This window comes from Vidua chalybeata, chromosome 13 (assembly GCF_026979565.1).
Source record: "Vidua chalybeata isolate OUT-0048 chromosome 13, bVidCha1 merged haplotype, whole genome shotgun sequence".
NCBI classification, from domain to species: Eukaryota; Metazoa; Chordata; class Aves; order Passeriformes; family Viduidae; genus Vidua; species Vidua chalybeata.
In genome coordinates, this window is record NC_071542.1 from 17,508,533 (window position 1) to 17,526,324 (window position 17,792).

The following is a 17,792-nucleotide window of genomic DNA, read 5'->3' on the forward strand; positions in this document are numbered from 1 at the left end:
TTAAATGTCCAGCTCAGCCCCTTCAGTTAACAAACACCCACATCCCTCCAGTTTAGTGCAATTTCTATACAGCCCTGTGAGTTCTCAAAGAGTTTTCCATCATACTGTTCCCCCCAAATTCTAGTATTTGCAACACAACCACCTCACAAAATAAATCTGAAAATGCTTTGCTCCTCATCTGCCTGTGATGAGAACACACAGAAATGGGGTGCAAACAGCCCAGAATCAGGGAGACAGGCTGATTTCTGTATTATTCTGACTTCTGTATTCCTGGGCTGTTAAACAGAGCACTGTCACAGGGATATGGTGGAGTCTAGAGGGCAGGGTGGATTCTTAGTCAGCACATGGGCACACACCCTGAGCCTAAATCAGACCAGGAATCAAAGCAATGGGCACTGTCAACCACCATACACCGAGGCATCATTATTTTGGCACTCCCCAGCCTTTGGAGATATTTTTGAGGTGCTGAGCCAACTGGTGCCTTGACTGATTCTTAGAACTGGCTTCATTTTCCCCCAGTGGGCACTATTGTGGGGTGTGAACCCTTGGGGAGCCTGGTGCTGGATTCCAGCCCATGGATGGAAAAATGAAGGGGAAGAGAAGAAAGAAAGAAGGAAATGATCCATGTGACCACAAAGCTGACCTCAGCAGCATGCCAGCTTTTAGATTTGGAGGGCAACAATAATCAAGGACACAGTGGTAAAAGGATGCAAGATAGGCTTCCTCCAGGCAAAACTCATTGGCTGCATTTCTCTGACTAAAATAACTGGTTTTCTAGACAAAGGAAATGTGGTAGATTTCATCTGTTTGGTGAAGAGCTCCTTTTGCTGCATGAGAAATGCTTACTGGTGACATTCTGGGAAACATAGATATAATTGTGCAATTCATAGAGAGGTGAGAGCTGGCCTCCCATCTACCTTTAGTGCTGCAAAGGAGTATCAGGTATGAAAAGAATTTAGATCAGTTACTAGTGGGCTTCCTGAAAGGTCTGTCTTGCATTTGATCTAATTTAGTATGCTCATTAATGACCTTGGCACAAAAAAAGAAGAAAACTGCTGGAAAATTGAAGAAAATGCTGACACACAAAGCCTAGAAGCAGTGTCAATGCCTCAGAGGATTAGGATGTCATACAGGAAAAACTGAATAACCTTCAGTACTGCAATAACAAAACTAGGATGGAAATAAACAGCACACAGTGCAAGGCTGAGTGCTCAGGGACCAATAACAAGCATTTCTGTGTTAAAGTAGGGTTCATACAATGAAATAAATGAGGAGGAAGACATCTTGAATGACTGTAAGCCACAAATATGATGCAGCCATGAAAAAAGCAATAAGAAGTTAAAGTAATGGATTTAGCCCAGAAAAATGATTGAAGGAGGAGATACAATGGTTTGTTGTGTCCTGTGGCAAATAGCCCAAGGCTGAAAGGAAGGGAGGGAAAATATTCTGTAAGAAAAGGAACAGAGCTGATGCACAAAAAAAAAATAAAAAATAAAAAAAAAAAAGACTGAAAAATGACAGTGAGTGACTTAGGCTGGAAATAAAAGGTTCTGACCCACATGAACAGCAAGGTCAAAGGAGAGCCTTCCAGTGAGGGAAGGAGCCTGTGGAAAAAGCTCAGCTTATAGAAAGCAGTCTAAGATATGCTGCTGGTAGTAGCAGAAACCTAACCCTTGGGCTCAGGAGATATTTTCAAGTCCTAAACAGTGAAAATAAGTGCTCAGGGTCTCCTGTGGTTTTCTGTAGATGCAGCCAGGGATTTCTGGCATTTATGCTGCTGTTCAGCATCCATGTAAGAACACCAAATATTCAGCAGGCCCCTGAAAGGACTTAACCTCTCCTAAAATCTCTTACAGCAAAGAGGAGAAAAATTACCAGTGTTTGCACACAGTCCATTACAAGTCCAACAGTTGGGGAATTTCATGTGGTTTTGGTGCTTTTCCTGCGTTGGAGGGGTGCAGTTTCATAGCCACAGCCCCAGCCTTGCATGTAGAAGTGTGTGGCCACTGGCAGAGCTGTGTTTTCAGTGAAAACAGCTGATGGGATCTGTGATTTGTGAGTCTGGTGCCAGCCCCGGGGCTGGCCCTGCCGCTGTATTTGGGTTGGTGCTGGGCGTGCTGGAAGCGACCCATACGCGCCGCATGCAGGAATCCAGATTCCATCTGGTTACAGCAGGGTTTTGTAAAAAATATCTAAAGAGCTAGGCAAAGGATTAGAATAAAGAGGTGCTAATAGGGTGCAGTTGGGACAGGAAAGGAAGCTGTAAAGAATTTAATGGAAAAAGAGGGTCAAGGAACATAAAAAATAAAATAGGAAGAAAAAGAGGCATTTTTTTAAAAGGTGAAAGAGTAACAATAATAAAGAATGAAAGATTCTTTTATTTTTGCCAGTTTCAACAAAACCCTTAAGAAAATTCTCTTCTCTGACGTTTAATTTTAAAACATGTCAGTGTATCCAATCAAGTTTTAAATCCTGCTTTGTTTTCCTCAGATGCTGGGTTGCATTTGGAGAATTCCAATCTTCTCCTTGGCCTCATGAAAGTACTGTCCCCTGCCCTACATTATTTGGCTCTCCTGAGAGGTGGATGAAGTTCAAAGGGATATATAATTTACAAAGCACTTTGGGATTGTGCTGGAAGAAAGACACTATTATTAATAACATATCCTTTTTTCCCCCTGATCACTTTATAAATGTGGGTAACTATTTTTTTTTAAATTTTTATTACAATCTCAACAGCAACAGCCTCTTCCTCCACTTAAACAATATGATCTCACCCATCCCAAAGAGTTTGCAATCTTGCTTATACATGGATTGAGAAAGGAAACAAAGGGACAGTGTGGAATAGTGAATAAAAGTCACACAGCCCATCCAAAAGTGAAACAGAGACTGAGTGTCCTCTGACTCAGTCCTGTGCTGGCCAAAAGACCCCTCTCTAGAGATAAATACTCTGAAAGGTGATTCTCCTAAATTTTGAGTGTTAGTGCAAATGCAATTCAGAATGCACAAAACAGAGCTGGTTTACTAGAGAAAGGAGAGCATTGTTCCTTCTTCTGAACTCAGGTGAAGGGCTTAGGTCTGAGTGGAAATGGGAAAGGACCTTATTGTAACAAGATGCTACAATAATTTTACTTGAAACCCTAAAACAAATTCAGGGCTCATAAAAAAAGCATTGACATGGTGAAAGAGAAAGGTTTCTTTAAGATGTTCTTGGTCAGAGAATATGCTAAGCATGCTTTTCTAATGTCTGGGTGGGCAAACGCAAGTGGAAATTTAAATTCTACAGAGGCACAGAGAATGTGCTTCTGAAAATGTTTCCAGTTAAAAGCATGTTAAGTGTGAAAGTGTACTCTACACAGAGGGAGTGAGGGAGTGTGGTCTATCAGATCATCAGCAAGGATTCTGTGGCCTTTCCAGGTTCTAAGCACATTCAGTGTCTGCTGTCATTGCTCTGAAAAAAATGGGCCAACGAGAGTGTCCCTGTGCCAGAGCTCACTGCAGCTGGGCAGGACTGTGCTAAGCTGTGCCCATAAACTGCTGCTGGCTCCACACAGAACAAGAGAGACCTTGGAATGACATTAAGGGCTGGACCGAATTCCCCAGAGAACACAGGCTGGACACAGGAGCAGAGTAATCCTTTCTCAGGAGGTTTTGTGTGATTAACCTCACCCACTGTCACTGCCCTGGACAGGCAGCAGTGCCATGGTGGGAGGGCACCAAACAGACTTCCCCAGGGTCTCAGGGTCATGGGGATCCCTCAGAACACACTTTGGGTCTCAGGGCTGTGACATGGCCAGAACCTCCCATCCTTGCTCTCAGCTGGTAGAGGCAGAAGCTGCCCACAACTTCTAGAACTTTTAAAGTTGCTTTTCTTCATCTCTGTCACCTGGAATCCCTCCTATACCTGCTTGGGCTCACTCCAGTCTACTCCCCACAGCTTTCCAAAAGGTCTGGGAGAAATACTTCATGCCAGGGCAGCAACGCAAGCAGATGTTTTTGTTTTTTTCTGAAAGAGTGACATGACAGAAATCCCAGCCTCACTGGACTTCCTTCTTCAAGGAAACAGTTGTTGTTCCTTGAAGTCATTGGGATTTTGTCTCTCCTTACACCAGAATATCTCATTATACCTTTCAGTACTGCAAGCTGTACAGCCAATATTGTCCAGCAACAACAACAGGCAGTGCAGACAGAAACCTGAACCAGCCTTATTGATGGATGACCTGACACTGCATTTCCCTGCTCCAGGGCACTTTAATCAGAGAGCAGGTTTAATTAGAAGGAAGTGTGCTGTTTGTTGTTTCCCCTACTGTTTCTGCCAGCAGGATTAGCTTTGTAGGTGCATCTCCCTGGCTTGTCTGATTATCCAAGATGCAGCAGCCAGCAGGTTGGTTTGAAGATGCTTCTTTAGGTATTGTTCAGCTTTATCTGAAATCGATTTTATCACAGAATATTCTGAGTTGGAAGGAACCCACAAGGATCATTGAGTCCACCTCTCAAGAGAATGGCCCATACATGGATCAAACCCCTGATCCTGGTGTTATTCAAACTACTATTAAAATTGGAGTTTCTACGCTACTCTACAATGCTAAACATCACTGCAGAACAAGAGTGAAGTTTTCCATTAGCATACAAATGGAACAAATTAATTTACCTTCCTGTCTCTTGTCATTTGGGCCACAAATGTCTTTTTTAATATAACACACATCAAAATTAATGCAGCTAAAAGTGCTTGCCAAATTAAAAAAAAAAGATACTTTTATTATTTTTAGACATCTCTAATAACTAGTGAAGAGAAAAGCACCCTTACTGAGGAAAACATTTAAAATGTGCTTCATCATAATTTAATTTATTGACTTCAGGGTTTTTGTAGTACTGTTTGACAGTTAATCAGACCCCATTCTGTGCTGATTAACAAAAAGGTTAGATATGCAGTCACTGTACTCTTGTCTAACTTTACACTGTAAGTTGTTCTGTCTCCCAGGAGGGAACCAAGGGGAAAAGAAAACCATCCCCAAATAATGCATGAAGGCAGCCTGCACAGAATCTGGCCTTACTGACCACAAATTAAACGGTCTTTGTCTGAGGTAATGAAAATCTGACCTGCTCAACTAAAGGAAATGAATATTACAGCTGCTTACTGTGGCTAACAATGTGTCCCAATACTTTTGAGACATTTTCACTGTGTTCACCAGATGGAGGCTTTGCAAAGGAGCAGTTTCTGAAGGAAAAGGATATTGGTTTTAGTGTTTTTAACTCCTTACCGTGACTGGCAGGGGTGTGTGTTACATTTCCTGACCTGGGGCTCGGGGCGGGTCACTCGCTGGCAGTCACTGTCATTCACCAGTGTCATGGTCTTGTTAATGAGCCGAGTGCAGGACACGATGGTTTTCCTCTCACCTGGAAGCCAAATCAAAAAGAACTCTGAACAAAACCACCTCCACTCATCAACCAAAACTCAAAAGCTTGGAGCTCCCTGCTCCCTCTACCAGATGTACTCTACCACCTCTGCAAGAAATCTTATTCTCCACTCTGCCTGAACTTTGTACTGGCATGTTTTGGGTTGTTTTTTTCAGAAAAGCTACAAATCTTTCCCCAATAATCACGCAATTGACTGTTTCACATGAGCAGCAAGTTGGGCTTTCTCCTTCTAGTGTTTAACGTGGAAAGGAGCTCTAAAACAATTTGTTTTCATTTCTGGTTCCTCCTCCACAGGTAGCTGTGCCTTGTCATCACCTCGGGCAGATGTGCTGAAGTCACACGACCTCCCACCCCCTGATAATGTGACTGATAATGACAGGACAGCTGCCTCCTGCTGCTCCCCAGGCAGGAAGTCAGGATGAAAAGGAGTGACCGAGGTTCAAGAGTCATTAACTGAGCTTGTTCATATTTCACAAAGAGAAAATAAAGCCACCAAGAGAAATTATTTATCATCTCCTGCTCCTCCAGATATACTGCTTTAAAATCCTTGTGGCAGGAGGCATCTCAGGAGGAGTCAGCATTTCTCACATAAAGTGTGCACCAGGAGTTTCTTTCATCCACTGTGGCTCTCAGGGTTCAGCCTTCCACTGAGTGGCATCAGGAAAGCTGTGCCACAGGGAGCACGACAGTGACCAGATGTGACCAGGAAAGTGCTACTCCTGCTCTGTGTGACTATGCCTTACTGCTAATTTTGGTTTCTCAGGTTCTCTTTCTAACCCTGAGTCTGCGTCAGATTGAGTTTATTCACCATCTGCAGCTGAAAATAAAAAATAACTCCTGCTCTGTTAATAAAAAATATGCAAACATCTGTATGGAAAGGAGAAAGGCCCCTCTCAGCTTGGATAAGTAGCAAAAGCATTGGACAACTAAAATAAAAGACCAATTATCAAGCTAGTACTGGTGGGAGCCGTGCTGGAAGACACTGATTTGATTCAAATTTGTAACCGGCTTACAACAAAAATCAGAAGAGCCACAAATAAATTTCCTTTTCCCTCATGTGACGGTTTAATGGCTTAAAAATTATTATTTTAATGCAAGAGTAAAAGTGTCTATTCCAAAGTGAGTCCTATTTACAGAAAAAAAAAAAAAATCAGTAATTTCAGTGCACTGAGGGCAGAGAGCCTGCAAATGTGAAGATGAGCTCTTTCCTCCTGTCATGTCACATCATAAATAACTGAGTCTGCTGGTGAAGACAGAGTGCCCAGAACGCTTGGAAACGATCTGTTTTCCTCAGGGAACAACCTACTTCTTCCAGCACTGAAAATGCAATGGACAGTGTCTGACAAAGCAGTCTCTGGTTTCACAGCATCAACTCCCCCAGGGCTCCAGTGGATCTGTCTGGGCACATCCAGGGGTGCTCTGGGAAGGGAGCTTTGCCCTGGATGGGAGCACCTGATGCAGATCTCCAGGAGCTGTCAGAGCAGCACTGCCCTGCTCCATCCCTGGGGAGGGAAGTGCCTTTCCCTGAGCGTGCCTGGACACCTGTGGGACGCTGCTCCAGGAATGTGGTGGGGGCTGGAGGCGTGGGGCTGCACACAGAATCCAGGTGCAGCTCCAGCCTGCGGTGACAGAGCAGTGTCCCTGCCAAAAGGCTGGCTGGAAATTAACCGTGGGGACGGGGATCAGAGCAGGGAGAGCCGGTGAGAAGGAGCTTTCATTGACTTCATTACGGCAAAGTCCATTTTCATGGCCAATTTCCACCTCTCCTGTGGCTGGAGGCTGCAAACACCACACAAGGACTCCCACCAAGCTTCCTGGTGTCCCTACCTCCTCCACACTGCACACTGCATCCTTCCCATCCGCTGTGTGTCCAGATGTACAAGGAATCCTGTTGCTTTTCTGGCTCACTTCTGTTTTCAGCAGTATAGTTTACAGGGATGGTGTATTCATAATGAATTCCATAATTCTGGTCGTGGAATAACAGCACCTGGTTCGGCAGGAAAAGAGAGGCTGTTGCAACACACTGTGCTGGGAGAGCCAACAGGTTGTGAGATAGCACTGCTGGAAATACTGGCTCAGGAAAAAAATTCCTAAAATATAAATACCTTGTGAAAGGCAACCAAATCTTTATCTAGAAGACTTAAGATTACAACAGTACTGGTAAAACAGGGCAACTGCAGGAGCAAGAACTGCTTATGATTTGTGAATATTTAAAGCAGTCACAGGGATGTCTAAACCTGGAATTCAAGGCACAACTTTCAGCCTCACATGTGATCAGCAGGACACTGGCTATTTAAAGAGAAAGACAACAGAAAGCATTAAATCAGTACTTTTCATATACCAACTATTTTAAAGAGCAGATAGAGTTAAACAGATGAAAGAACAAGGTGATGATTCTCAGAGTAAAAACAACTGCTGCACAAAGTCCCTTGTCTCCTGGTGAATGTGGCACTCAAAGCAAGCATGACTACTCCTGCTGACAAGCTGTAGCAGCAGGGTTTTATGTCTCAGAAAACTGACAAGCAAAAGCCTTATCATACAGCTTCTGGCAATATATATTTTCATCCCTGCATATTGCTAGAGGAAGGTGAAACCTGCTTCTGATAGCAGGCTATTTCCTATGGAGCCACTTGTGATATCTCCAGTGTTATTACTCCAAAATTCCCTGACTGTTAACAAAGGAGCAGAGAAAAATGTTTATGTTTTCACCATAGGCAGATGAGAGTACTGGTCCTGTTTTGATTTACATGTTGGACTTCATTTGGCTCTCATTTTCCCTGGCTTGAGTCAGAACTGATTGGAAGATATCCCATGGAGAACAGGGTCCATGGAACCTGAGTTACGACAGTATTAACAAATGCCATAGAAGTACTACTGTAATGTTCATGCTGTGGCTTTAAACTTACTTATACTCATTATCCCATGATCTGAGCAGCATTAGACAGGTGAATTGTACTGGCTTTTGTCACCTACTGAAACAGGAGCAATGCCCTATCAAATAAAGGCTCTCATAAGTGGAGCAAGCAACTGCCCATTTGAAAAAAGACAAATTTGCAAATGCTATTTTCCCCCAACAATAATTGTTTCCCCTTCAGATTTGCACAATCATTCCTACTTAACCAATAATCTCACTAAAGCTGTCAGGAGCTTGTTTAACCAAACAAATGTGCTGAAAGAAGGGGTCCTGGCAGCCTGTGCTGTGAACACTCAGGGGGCTCCACAAACTCAGCACCCATGAGCTGCTCTGCACAGGGCAGAACCCTGGGCAGATGAGCCTCTTCCAGAGGATGTGGGGAACAAAGACATGACTTTGCTTCAGCTACAGAGGGAGCCTCACTACCAGGACTGAAGACCAGGGCTGAAACCAGCTAGCCATCATTACAATTTCAAAAATTAATGTTGTTTTTTTTTAAACACAATTCAAACACCAAGCAGGCAGAGGCAGAGAGCTTGAGCCCTGCTCTGGCTTTCTTGAAGTGCAGGAGATATGAACTCTTGTTCTAGAGAACTGATCAGTCAGCCTTGTCTAAAGCCCCCTTCTGCTCTGGGAGTGTTTGGTTGTCCTCTGTTGCACAAGGAGGACTAGCACAGGCCTACTTACACAAACACCAGTTTCTCCAAGAAATACACACACAGCAATGCACTTGGAGAAATGCCTCAAGTATTAAAAACCAGCTCCTAAAAAGAAATCCTTATTATCTCAATATGGGTGCGAGACCAGTGAATCTAAAGGCCCATATGAAACCAATTTCATGCAATTTCGTAGCCATATATAATTGGGGGGTGTGTGTATGTGTGTATAATTGGTTTCAAATGCAGGTCACAATGGACTGACTGAAGCTTCTGGCTCTTTGTCAGTCCAGTGTATTCCACCACTGTTTGAACAACAGTTTTCTATTTAGAGGGAACTGGTAACCATCCTGCCTTTCTTGTGTTGAAAGAATAAAACCCACCACCCTGTATCAAGGAAAAGATTTGTATCTGATTTGAAGCAAAGACTTCATGTGTGATTTGTTTACCACTGGCAGTGATTTAAAACCACATGCTTTTTAATGGTCTGGTAATTTTTACATTCCTCATTTTTAATCACTTCTGTGAAGAAAGGTGAAGAAGGAACATTTCCTTTTGCTTATGTCTGCTGAAAGAGCCTGTCTGTATCTGGGCAGGACACTCATGGAGAACCTCAAAATCAATCCTATGTTAGCTACTTACTCCTTAATGAAGGGGAACTGAGCATTTCTTTAAAATCAAAGCTCTGCTGATGCTGAAGTTCACAAAATGCCAATATCCAGATTTTACTGCAGTGGACCTCAACCAAGTAATGCCCCGGAAGGTTCCAAGAGCTGCCAAAGGAACCCTGCACAGCATCTTCCTAAACAGCACCTGTGCAACTCCTGTTTCTCACATGAGCTAGGGAAGACCTTGGCAGTACAAGGTACTTTGTCAGAGTCCTGGTTTCAGAAGGGAAGGCTTGTGTTAAGGCCAAAGTCAAGAAGAAGCTGATGTTTCTGGTGGTGAAGAAGGTGTAATACACCTTCTGTAACAGACCTCCTCTGAGTGGGCACACCCTGGACTACACAGGTGAGCCAGGAGGTGCTGGTGTACTCAATCCTGCACCTCTGACTATTCCAGCTGTAACCTCTTTGAATCCAGCATTACACTGGTCTGTGAGCCTGTAAACTCACTCATCTGTCTGAGAAAGCAAAGACAAAACCCCTCATGTTCCTGTGCAGCAGATTTTGACACCAAGAAGTCACCAAGAAGGTACTGTCAAAGTGGAGTATTGCTGTCAGCTTTTTGTGTGTGGGAAAAGTTCAGGCGTCTTTGGAGCTTTTCAAACTGGGTCAGGAAGTGTTGCACAATGAACACCAGCAAGCCAAAAAAAATCAGGTGAGAGAGGGGAGAGAATGCTGATTTTTAGCAGTGCTTACAGATATCCTTCAGAGAACAAATATGGCAAAAAGTCACAAGGAGAAGAAACAGCACAAAAAAATTGGAATAGAATAAAGAAGTTAAAGGAAACAAGGAAAAAACGAATATACTTTCTATGCAAACCTTGCTACAGAACCTATAAAGCTTTCTGCAGACTTTTAAACAGATATATGAGAGAGGAATTATAGCTGTCTCACAAATATAAATGTTAAGGTTACACCAGCATTAAGGGATTGGCCCATGGGTCACCCTGTCACCCACCAGCGACAGCTCTGGGACCACAGTCCTGCTCTTCTCACCCCTGTGGACTTCTCATTCATGTTCAGCCACATGGCTGTCCAAAAAATACCAAGCTGGGTAAACAGAAGGGCTATGCTGAACATCAGGAAAAAATGTCAAAAAACACCTTAAATTACATACATTTGGAAAAACAATATAGAGAAAACAAAGAATATTTCTGTGTGTAATTAAGTTATTACTTAGACTCAAATTCACATATATCATCTGGGCATGCTAGATCTGCACCTCTTCTGTTAGAGAACAGAGTACTTAAACACAGAATACATTCTGGCAAAAGATGAAAAGACATTTCAGCAAATATGCTTTTATGCGTGTGATCAGGTATGTCCAAGAAATAAGACAGGTCCTTGGGAACCTGCATGCTCTAGAATGGACCTGTCTGTGACACATTACAGGGATACCCTGCACTGGACATGAGCTGAATGGGACACTGCCTGTTCTCCTAGGATGAAGCATCACTTTTTGAGTGGGGAGCTGGGCTTCTCCAGCCCCTGCAATGCTGCTGCAAAAGAACACTGTGGTGAGGAAGCAAACAATCAAAATTTAACTTTCAGCTAGGATATAAACCCTTTCTGTTGCATCACTTAAGAAACACAAACAAAGGATATAAAGTTACCATCAAGTGCAGTGGTATTTTAGTTGGTCCTTTGGCAGAGATTTTCTCCCACAGCCCCCTTCGCACGTACCGGACAGTGGTGCCTGCGATCTGAAACTCACCAGGAAGCTCAATTTTCCAGTCGCTGTTAATGGATCTCTTACTGGAATCTTTTAAAGCTGGAATGAATCAAACACCACGGAATGAAATGCAAGCAAAATTGTAATTACAACACAGGCTACTGCGCCTTTGTCTCAAGCTACCTCAAGCACAAGATGTACCTTGTCATGATGTGAGTTTAAAAGAATAAAACCTCCCCCACTTTTAGATGGCCCGTTGTGATGTTTCTAACGTGGATATATTCTGTACTTCAGTTGATGAAGGTATTTTGAAGAATTAACAAAAAATTCACAGATCATTTACCTCTACACTCTCCTTTAAAATGCAACAAGACAAACCTGCAATTTAGTTTCCAAGCAAAATTTTGTTTCAGTTTCCAGATTTTGAGACCACATTTTCCTAAACTCTCCTTGAGAAAAAGATCAGTCAAATCTTTGTTGATACACACTTGAAGATCTGCAAATGCAAAATACAGCTGATGCTGTGTTTCTGTGTGCTCCATAACCAAACATTGAAAAAATTAACATTCAGCTGTCACAGCTGTAAAGAGAAGTCAAGTCACAAAGCAGGGGCTGGTCAGTGGGCAAAACGTGAACTTGGCCATCCTCTTTTCAGAGTCCAAGTGCTGGACACAAATTCATAATGTCAGGTGCTGTAGGGTCACACCCATCCTGTGCCTGTGTGCCTCTCTAAGGTCAACATGGAAAGCTCAACTTCAGAAGGAAGATGAATATTGAGAAGAAAAGATACTTGGAGTTGTATGTCCTGTCTTTCAGCCTAACTACTGCATCAGGATCACTGATGTCCTGTGTGAAGGACTCAAAGACAACTCCAGCCATAAGGGCATCACATTACTGTTGACTCATCAGTGGAAGCTGATTTTAGGATTGATGTGTTTTCTGTGTTAGAACGGAAGCAGAGTTATCCAGATGTTGGTGTGATGCACTGAGGGAAGAGAAAACTGGCAGACCCTGCTGCAGCAGAAAGTGCCAGGCCCCTTTGTGGAGATCCATTCACTGTGATCAAATCTGCCCTGACAGCAGACAGACAGAATATCCCACGTGTTACTGGGCTTCCTCAGTTCAAGGTTAACTGTGTCTTTTGGCTAAGCCTTTAACAAGATGTTTTTTTAACCTCTAGCATCTCATGCCTATTTTATTCTCTTCCAGTAAAGAACACAACTTTGCTCTCACTTAACTGAGTGTGTTACAAGAAGGTAAGAGAAGCTGTTTAAAGCCTTTGGAAGTCAAGAGGAAATCTCCTATTGTCATTCCTTTGGATCAAGCCTCCAGAGCCAGCAAACCCTCCTGGGTGTGCTTAGGGTATATATATATGTGTGTGTGTGTGTTTATATATATATATATATATATATATATATAAAATTTGTGATGTCTGAATTCTGGGGGAATCTGGAGCACGTGGAGGTCACAATGTTCTCTGCATGTGCCTTTTTGAGGACCTGTACACTGGGAATCCTGGTAAAAGCTGGATATCTGTCCTGATGCACACAACCTTTCTGACAGCTCTCAGAGTCCCATCAGAGGCTCCAAAATCAGGGTGAAGAGGAACTAAGTTGGGAGACTATTTTTTCTGAGGAAAGTTTCCTCTGGCACACAGCCCAGGGGTAAGATGGTGTCCTGGCATTTGCATGCTGCAGCAATGTGTCTCTCCCTGTAGCTCACTTCTCTTTCTGCTTTGTTCCTCAGTTTACAAAGTGCCTTCTGCAAGCTGCAGACACAATTCTGAAGCAGGATTGCTTTCCTCTGCCAAGGCCTAGTGGCTTCCAGGCAGATCAAAGCAGCCACCACGCTGGCCCTGACATGACAAATCAAAGCTGTGGATGAGATAAAACTATCTCCAAGCAGCATGGCTGACTAGGAAAGACAGCCCAGCACATGCTCCAAACTGTCTAGGAGATTGAGTGACTTAAGTCATGCTTTGGTTCCAGCTCACCATCAAAGGAGATAATTTGCAGATGAAAACCAAGGTTTCATCTTTGTGAACCTCTTTTCTGGGCAGGGTTTGATTTTGATTGCTGCAGGCACTGCTCCCTTAGTGGCTGAGGAGATGGAGAGTTTGGAAACAGACCTGTTTCTAAATGTGCTCCTTGAGGATTGCAGGAATTGCACTGGGGACTCAGCAGAGCATTTGGGCCAAAGTGTTTTCACTGCTGTTTGCCTCCACTACCCCACCAGCGAGATCACTGCTGCAGCTACAAAACCTTCCATGTCCACAGAGAACTCTAATGGCTTTTGTCACACACAGCCATTGGCTGTGTGCCCAGCCCCACAGGTGACAGAACTAAACTCAAACTTGTACAGTAGAAGAGCAGGAGGAATAGGAACCCTAGCAACAACCTGTAACTTCTGTTTTCTTGTTGGCTGGAAGGCAGGAACTGACCAATCAACTTCTAAACCTGGCATCTGGTCAGGTTTATTTCCACCTTGGGTCTCTCCAGCTTGCTTCCCAGCCTGTGGACACAAACTGCCCAGGCATTTCCTGTTCAAGGTGGTTTTTAAGAGCTACAGCCAGCCAAGGCAGCCAGCGTGGGTTGCCTGTAGGTGGAGGGAAATTCTTCAGGCACTGCTCCCAGCACATGGAATAATGATTCCAAATTATGCTGGGCTTCTTTCCAGAATGTTGTACCTGGTTCTGAGTAGAAATAGGACCTGATTGGACTCAGCTTTGTCAGTGCTATTGAAATAGAAAATCCTTCCACACTCAGACTTGAATTTAATAGTGATTGGGGTTTTCTTTTCTTGGTCATCTTTATTGCCCTATTGAACCCCCCTGCTGCTATTCTTCATCTCAGTTCAGCAAGATATTGGGTATCTTTTCTTTGTGTTGAGTGTTCCTTGAAAGAGAAATCCCTGGAAAGCTTAGAGAGGTTCTCTGGCTTCTGACCATGAACCAAAGAGCTGAAAGCACTAAAAGCTTTAAAAGAGCCAGATTTTTATCTATCTTTATGTGATGCAAACAGGGCCAGCTCCTGCTCTCAAAAATACACAATCCTAATCTTCACCACCTAGTGGGGAACCATCTGCTTTAGTCAAGGTTATATTGTCCCAAGGAAGGGCAGCCTCTAACTCCATGTAAGACTCTCAGTGCTCTGCTATCTGCCAAAGCCCAAATACCCTGTGCAAACCCCACCAAGACAAACAAAAAGGCTGGTTTCCAGAAGGCAGAGCACTTGCAAAACCCAAAGAAACACTGGCTCCCATTGTTCCAGCAGGCTTTGCTATGTCAAACATCTCACGTGTAGGCGGGATCCTCTGGCTAAAGCACTATGGAAATAGGAGTAGTGGTGATATTCCTTCCTACCAAGAAGTGGCACAAATGCCAATGGTTTTGATCAAAGGGCAGCTGAATGACATAATTTGCCCTCCTTTTTTCCCATGAATCTGGAGTGAAAGAGAACAAAAGCATCTTTTCTGGTGATATTGCCAACTGCGGCAACATCTCAAGACAGAAAATGAATAGCACTAGAGCTGAAATCCTGACACAACCACTATGCAAATATTTTCAGCAGCATCTGATATTCCAGTGCTGGGTATTAACATCTTCTTTTGGCTGGAGATGAAGAATTATAAGCAAAAGATGTGGAAATCAGAGACCAAGGTCTGAGCTTTGTTCTGACTCCCTGCATAGCCACGAGCAAGCTGCAACACCTCAGTTTCCTCTTGCACAAAACAGAGAGTGACAAGCTCTGCAATCCTCTCAGAGTTCCTTCCTTTCTGGAAGCAATTCCATGGCCATGCAGCTCTGATTGTGCCAGGGACCTTGCACTTGTCAGGGTTTTTTTGGACTTTGGGCAATTTTCTTTGAAGCCTCTGCTGTGTCACAGGCTTCCTGTGGAAATTCAGGGCCATGGGGCGTTAGCATTTCTGTGACCTGGACTCCCTAGAAGTAGATGGCGATAAAACCCTTTATCTATTGCACAGTAATGACAGAGAAGGAAATGCTTCAAACATTGGAGAGGAGAGGCAGAAGACCAGACTGACAAATCCTCAATGTAACTGACTGACTGCACTTTACAAATGCCACTCTGACCTTTAATTTATGCAGTGAGTAACTGAACAACAAATTCATTGACAGACTCTGCCCTACAACAACCTCACACGCAAATCTTATCCATCAACGTCTAAACCTTTTTTCCCAATAGGAAAAGGAGGAGAAGATACCTGTTCCCCTCTAAAGGAATGCAGAAGTAGAAATGACAAGAGGATTAAACAAAATTTTTTGCCTGATAAAATAGAGGCAAGTGGACTAGAGGCTGCAGCTAAGCCCATCTCAGAGTGCAGCATCAGGTCTTGGGTACAGCATCCAATGAAAATGTACTGCTGTAGAAAATGGCAGCAGGTTACTGAGGGCTATCAGCTGCCCTGTCCTGCCTCTGCTTCAGACTGAGCTGGGCGCCTTGCTATCAGTACCTCTGCCATTCCCTTCTCTAAACACACTGTTCTCTTCCCCACTCCCTCCTGAAGTGCTGTGTGCTCCTGGCAGCTCTGTGCAAGCCACTGCCAAGTTCTGCTCAGGAACTCTTCTGTCTGTATATAAAAGTACTCTCTGGTCCTTCCAGGTTGCACAGGGCCTGTAAGTGTCACATACTATCACATCACAAACAGCATGAAACCAAGCCACAAAAGCAGAGATTGCAGCAAGACTCAAATCACCAGCCCCTCCCTGGCAGCAACAAAGGTTACAGGTCGCTTAGAGAAGTGTCATTTTTAAAGGAAAACAGAGCTGAATTTTTATCAAAACAATTTTTCTTTAGTCTTTTTACCCAGAAAGCTGTGAGCAGGTTTGTCCTCAACCACTCTGATCCGCCGGGCACCCGCAGGGATCACAGCGGCTTCAATGTAACCTACAGCAACAAAAAAGGGGTGAATGAAAGCAGGGCAGGGCCAGCCAGGATCAGCCATCCCATATCTCCCTGAGAAAAACTCAACTCCAGGCTGGGGACTGAGTGAGAAACACTCCACATGAGATCCCTGTGCTGGCAGCCAGCTCTCACTGCTGTGACAGGCATGGTCATGACCAACATTTCAGCAGAAATGCATGTGTGCTGCTCAGCTGTGACTTCTGGCTTGTTAATTAGCTCTAATTAGATCTGCACCCTTCGAATCACCCTGGTTTTCCTGCAGTGCTGACAGGAATGCACAAAGACACTGTGAAGTGTGACTGTCAGGAGCAACACTGCACAGAACAGATATTTGAAATGATGTTTCCAATAGATGCTCCTGCTTTGTCTTCCCTGTTGAGCCTGTGGTGTCAGAAAGGACTCACTTCCACAAAATGTTTTGATGATGCTAAAACTGAATAGAGGAAATTAGTGGGACAAATGAGGGAAAAAACTTGTTTTCATTTACACTTCAGCTCTGTACAAAAATTCTGGAGGAGATAATGATCTCCTTGCACTGAGCTGCTGAGAATTCAACAGCTCAGATTTAATTCAGTAAGAACTGGAAGTTTCTCCAGGACTGACCACTGGCCACCTCTAAACAATTTTTCAAAGACCAATTTTGACTCACAGAATACAGTATGAATAAGGAGGAGCTACAAGGAAATGTAGCCTCTTTTCCCCCACTATGGAGACATGTGGAGTTACAGACTTGCTCCATGGGGTGGAAGCGGTGCCTTTAAATAATAAAGCAGAAGAACATCAGGGCCCATTTCAAAGAGCCAGGCAGAGTTTTTCCACTGGCTTCACTGGACTTTGAATCAGGCCTCTGTAGATGACACTAATCTCATCACAACCATGACTTGATTCCTTCTAATTGGCCACCCAGTTTATTTGCAGTGTTATCACTTGGCACCTTTTTGGGGTTATTGCTGTCTTTCTTTTATATGTTAAGCAGCTTATCCTGTATGTTCCCTCATCCACTTTTCTTGCTTTGAAGGGCTCTGTGAAGCCGTTCTGTGTCAGTGATGCTTTTATGGGAATTGTGGGCTCTCTAGAGCAATGGGTTGGAGAAGTGCTGGCACAGGGAGCAGTGATTCCTTTAGCACTTAGCAGTGTTCAGAGAGCTATTTTAGGGATAAAAGTGCAGCTGAACAGCTCTGCTTTTGCTGTGCTGACATAGGGAGGACTCCAAGGAGTATGGTGACAGTCTCTTGCACCTCAGGACTAAGTGATTCTCCTTCCATTGTGACATGGAGTGAGACAGATTTGGGGTCTCAGATAGTGGATTCATTTCATGAGTAAAGCTTGAGCTCTGGAGTTTCATCAGGTGCAGAAGGTGGGCAGCTCACTTGGGCTAGACAGGCTCCCTCTTTCCCTGATTTGTTATACCTGAATGACACTTTCATCTGACCCTTCAGCTCAGTTCTCTTTGCACTTGTTCCTCCTCACTTAACTTCTACCTTATTCAGGATATCTCGGAAATGGTCACGCATCCCTTGCAGGAAAACCAGAGAGAGGGGCAGCAGA

At 43.8% G+C, this 17,792-nt stretch overlaps 1 protein-coding gene across 1 annotated transcript in view; it reads right to left on the bottom strand.

The window, feature by feature from the left end:
* ADAMTS17 (ADAM metallopeptidase with thrombospondin type 1 motif 17) overlaps positions 1-17,792 on the bottom strand; it is a 157,300-nt gene that overhangs the window by 29,841 nt on the left and 109,667 nt on the right. The window contains exons 17-20 of the mRNA XM_053955030.1: positions 16,146-16,226; positions 11,264-11,421; positions 7,243-7,402; positions 5,259-5,394 (exon numbers count right to left, since the gene is read on the bottom strand). Coding sequence (XP_053811005.1) covers positions 5,259-5,394; positions 7,243-7,402; positions 11,264-11,421; positions 16,146-16,226 — 535 coding nt within the window. The remainder of the gene's footprint in view (positions 1-5,258; positions 5,395-7,242; positions 7,403-11,263; positions 11,422-16,145; positions 16,227-17,792) is intronic.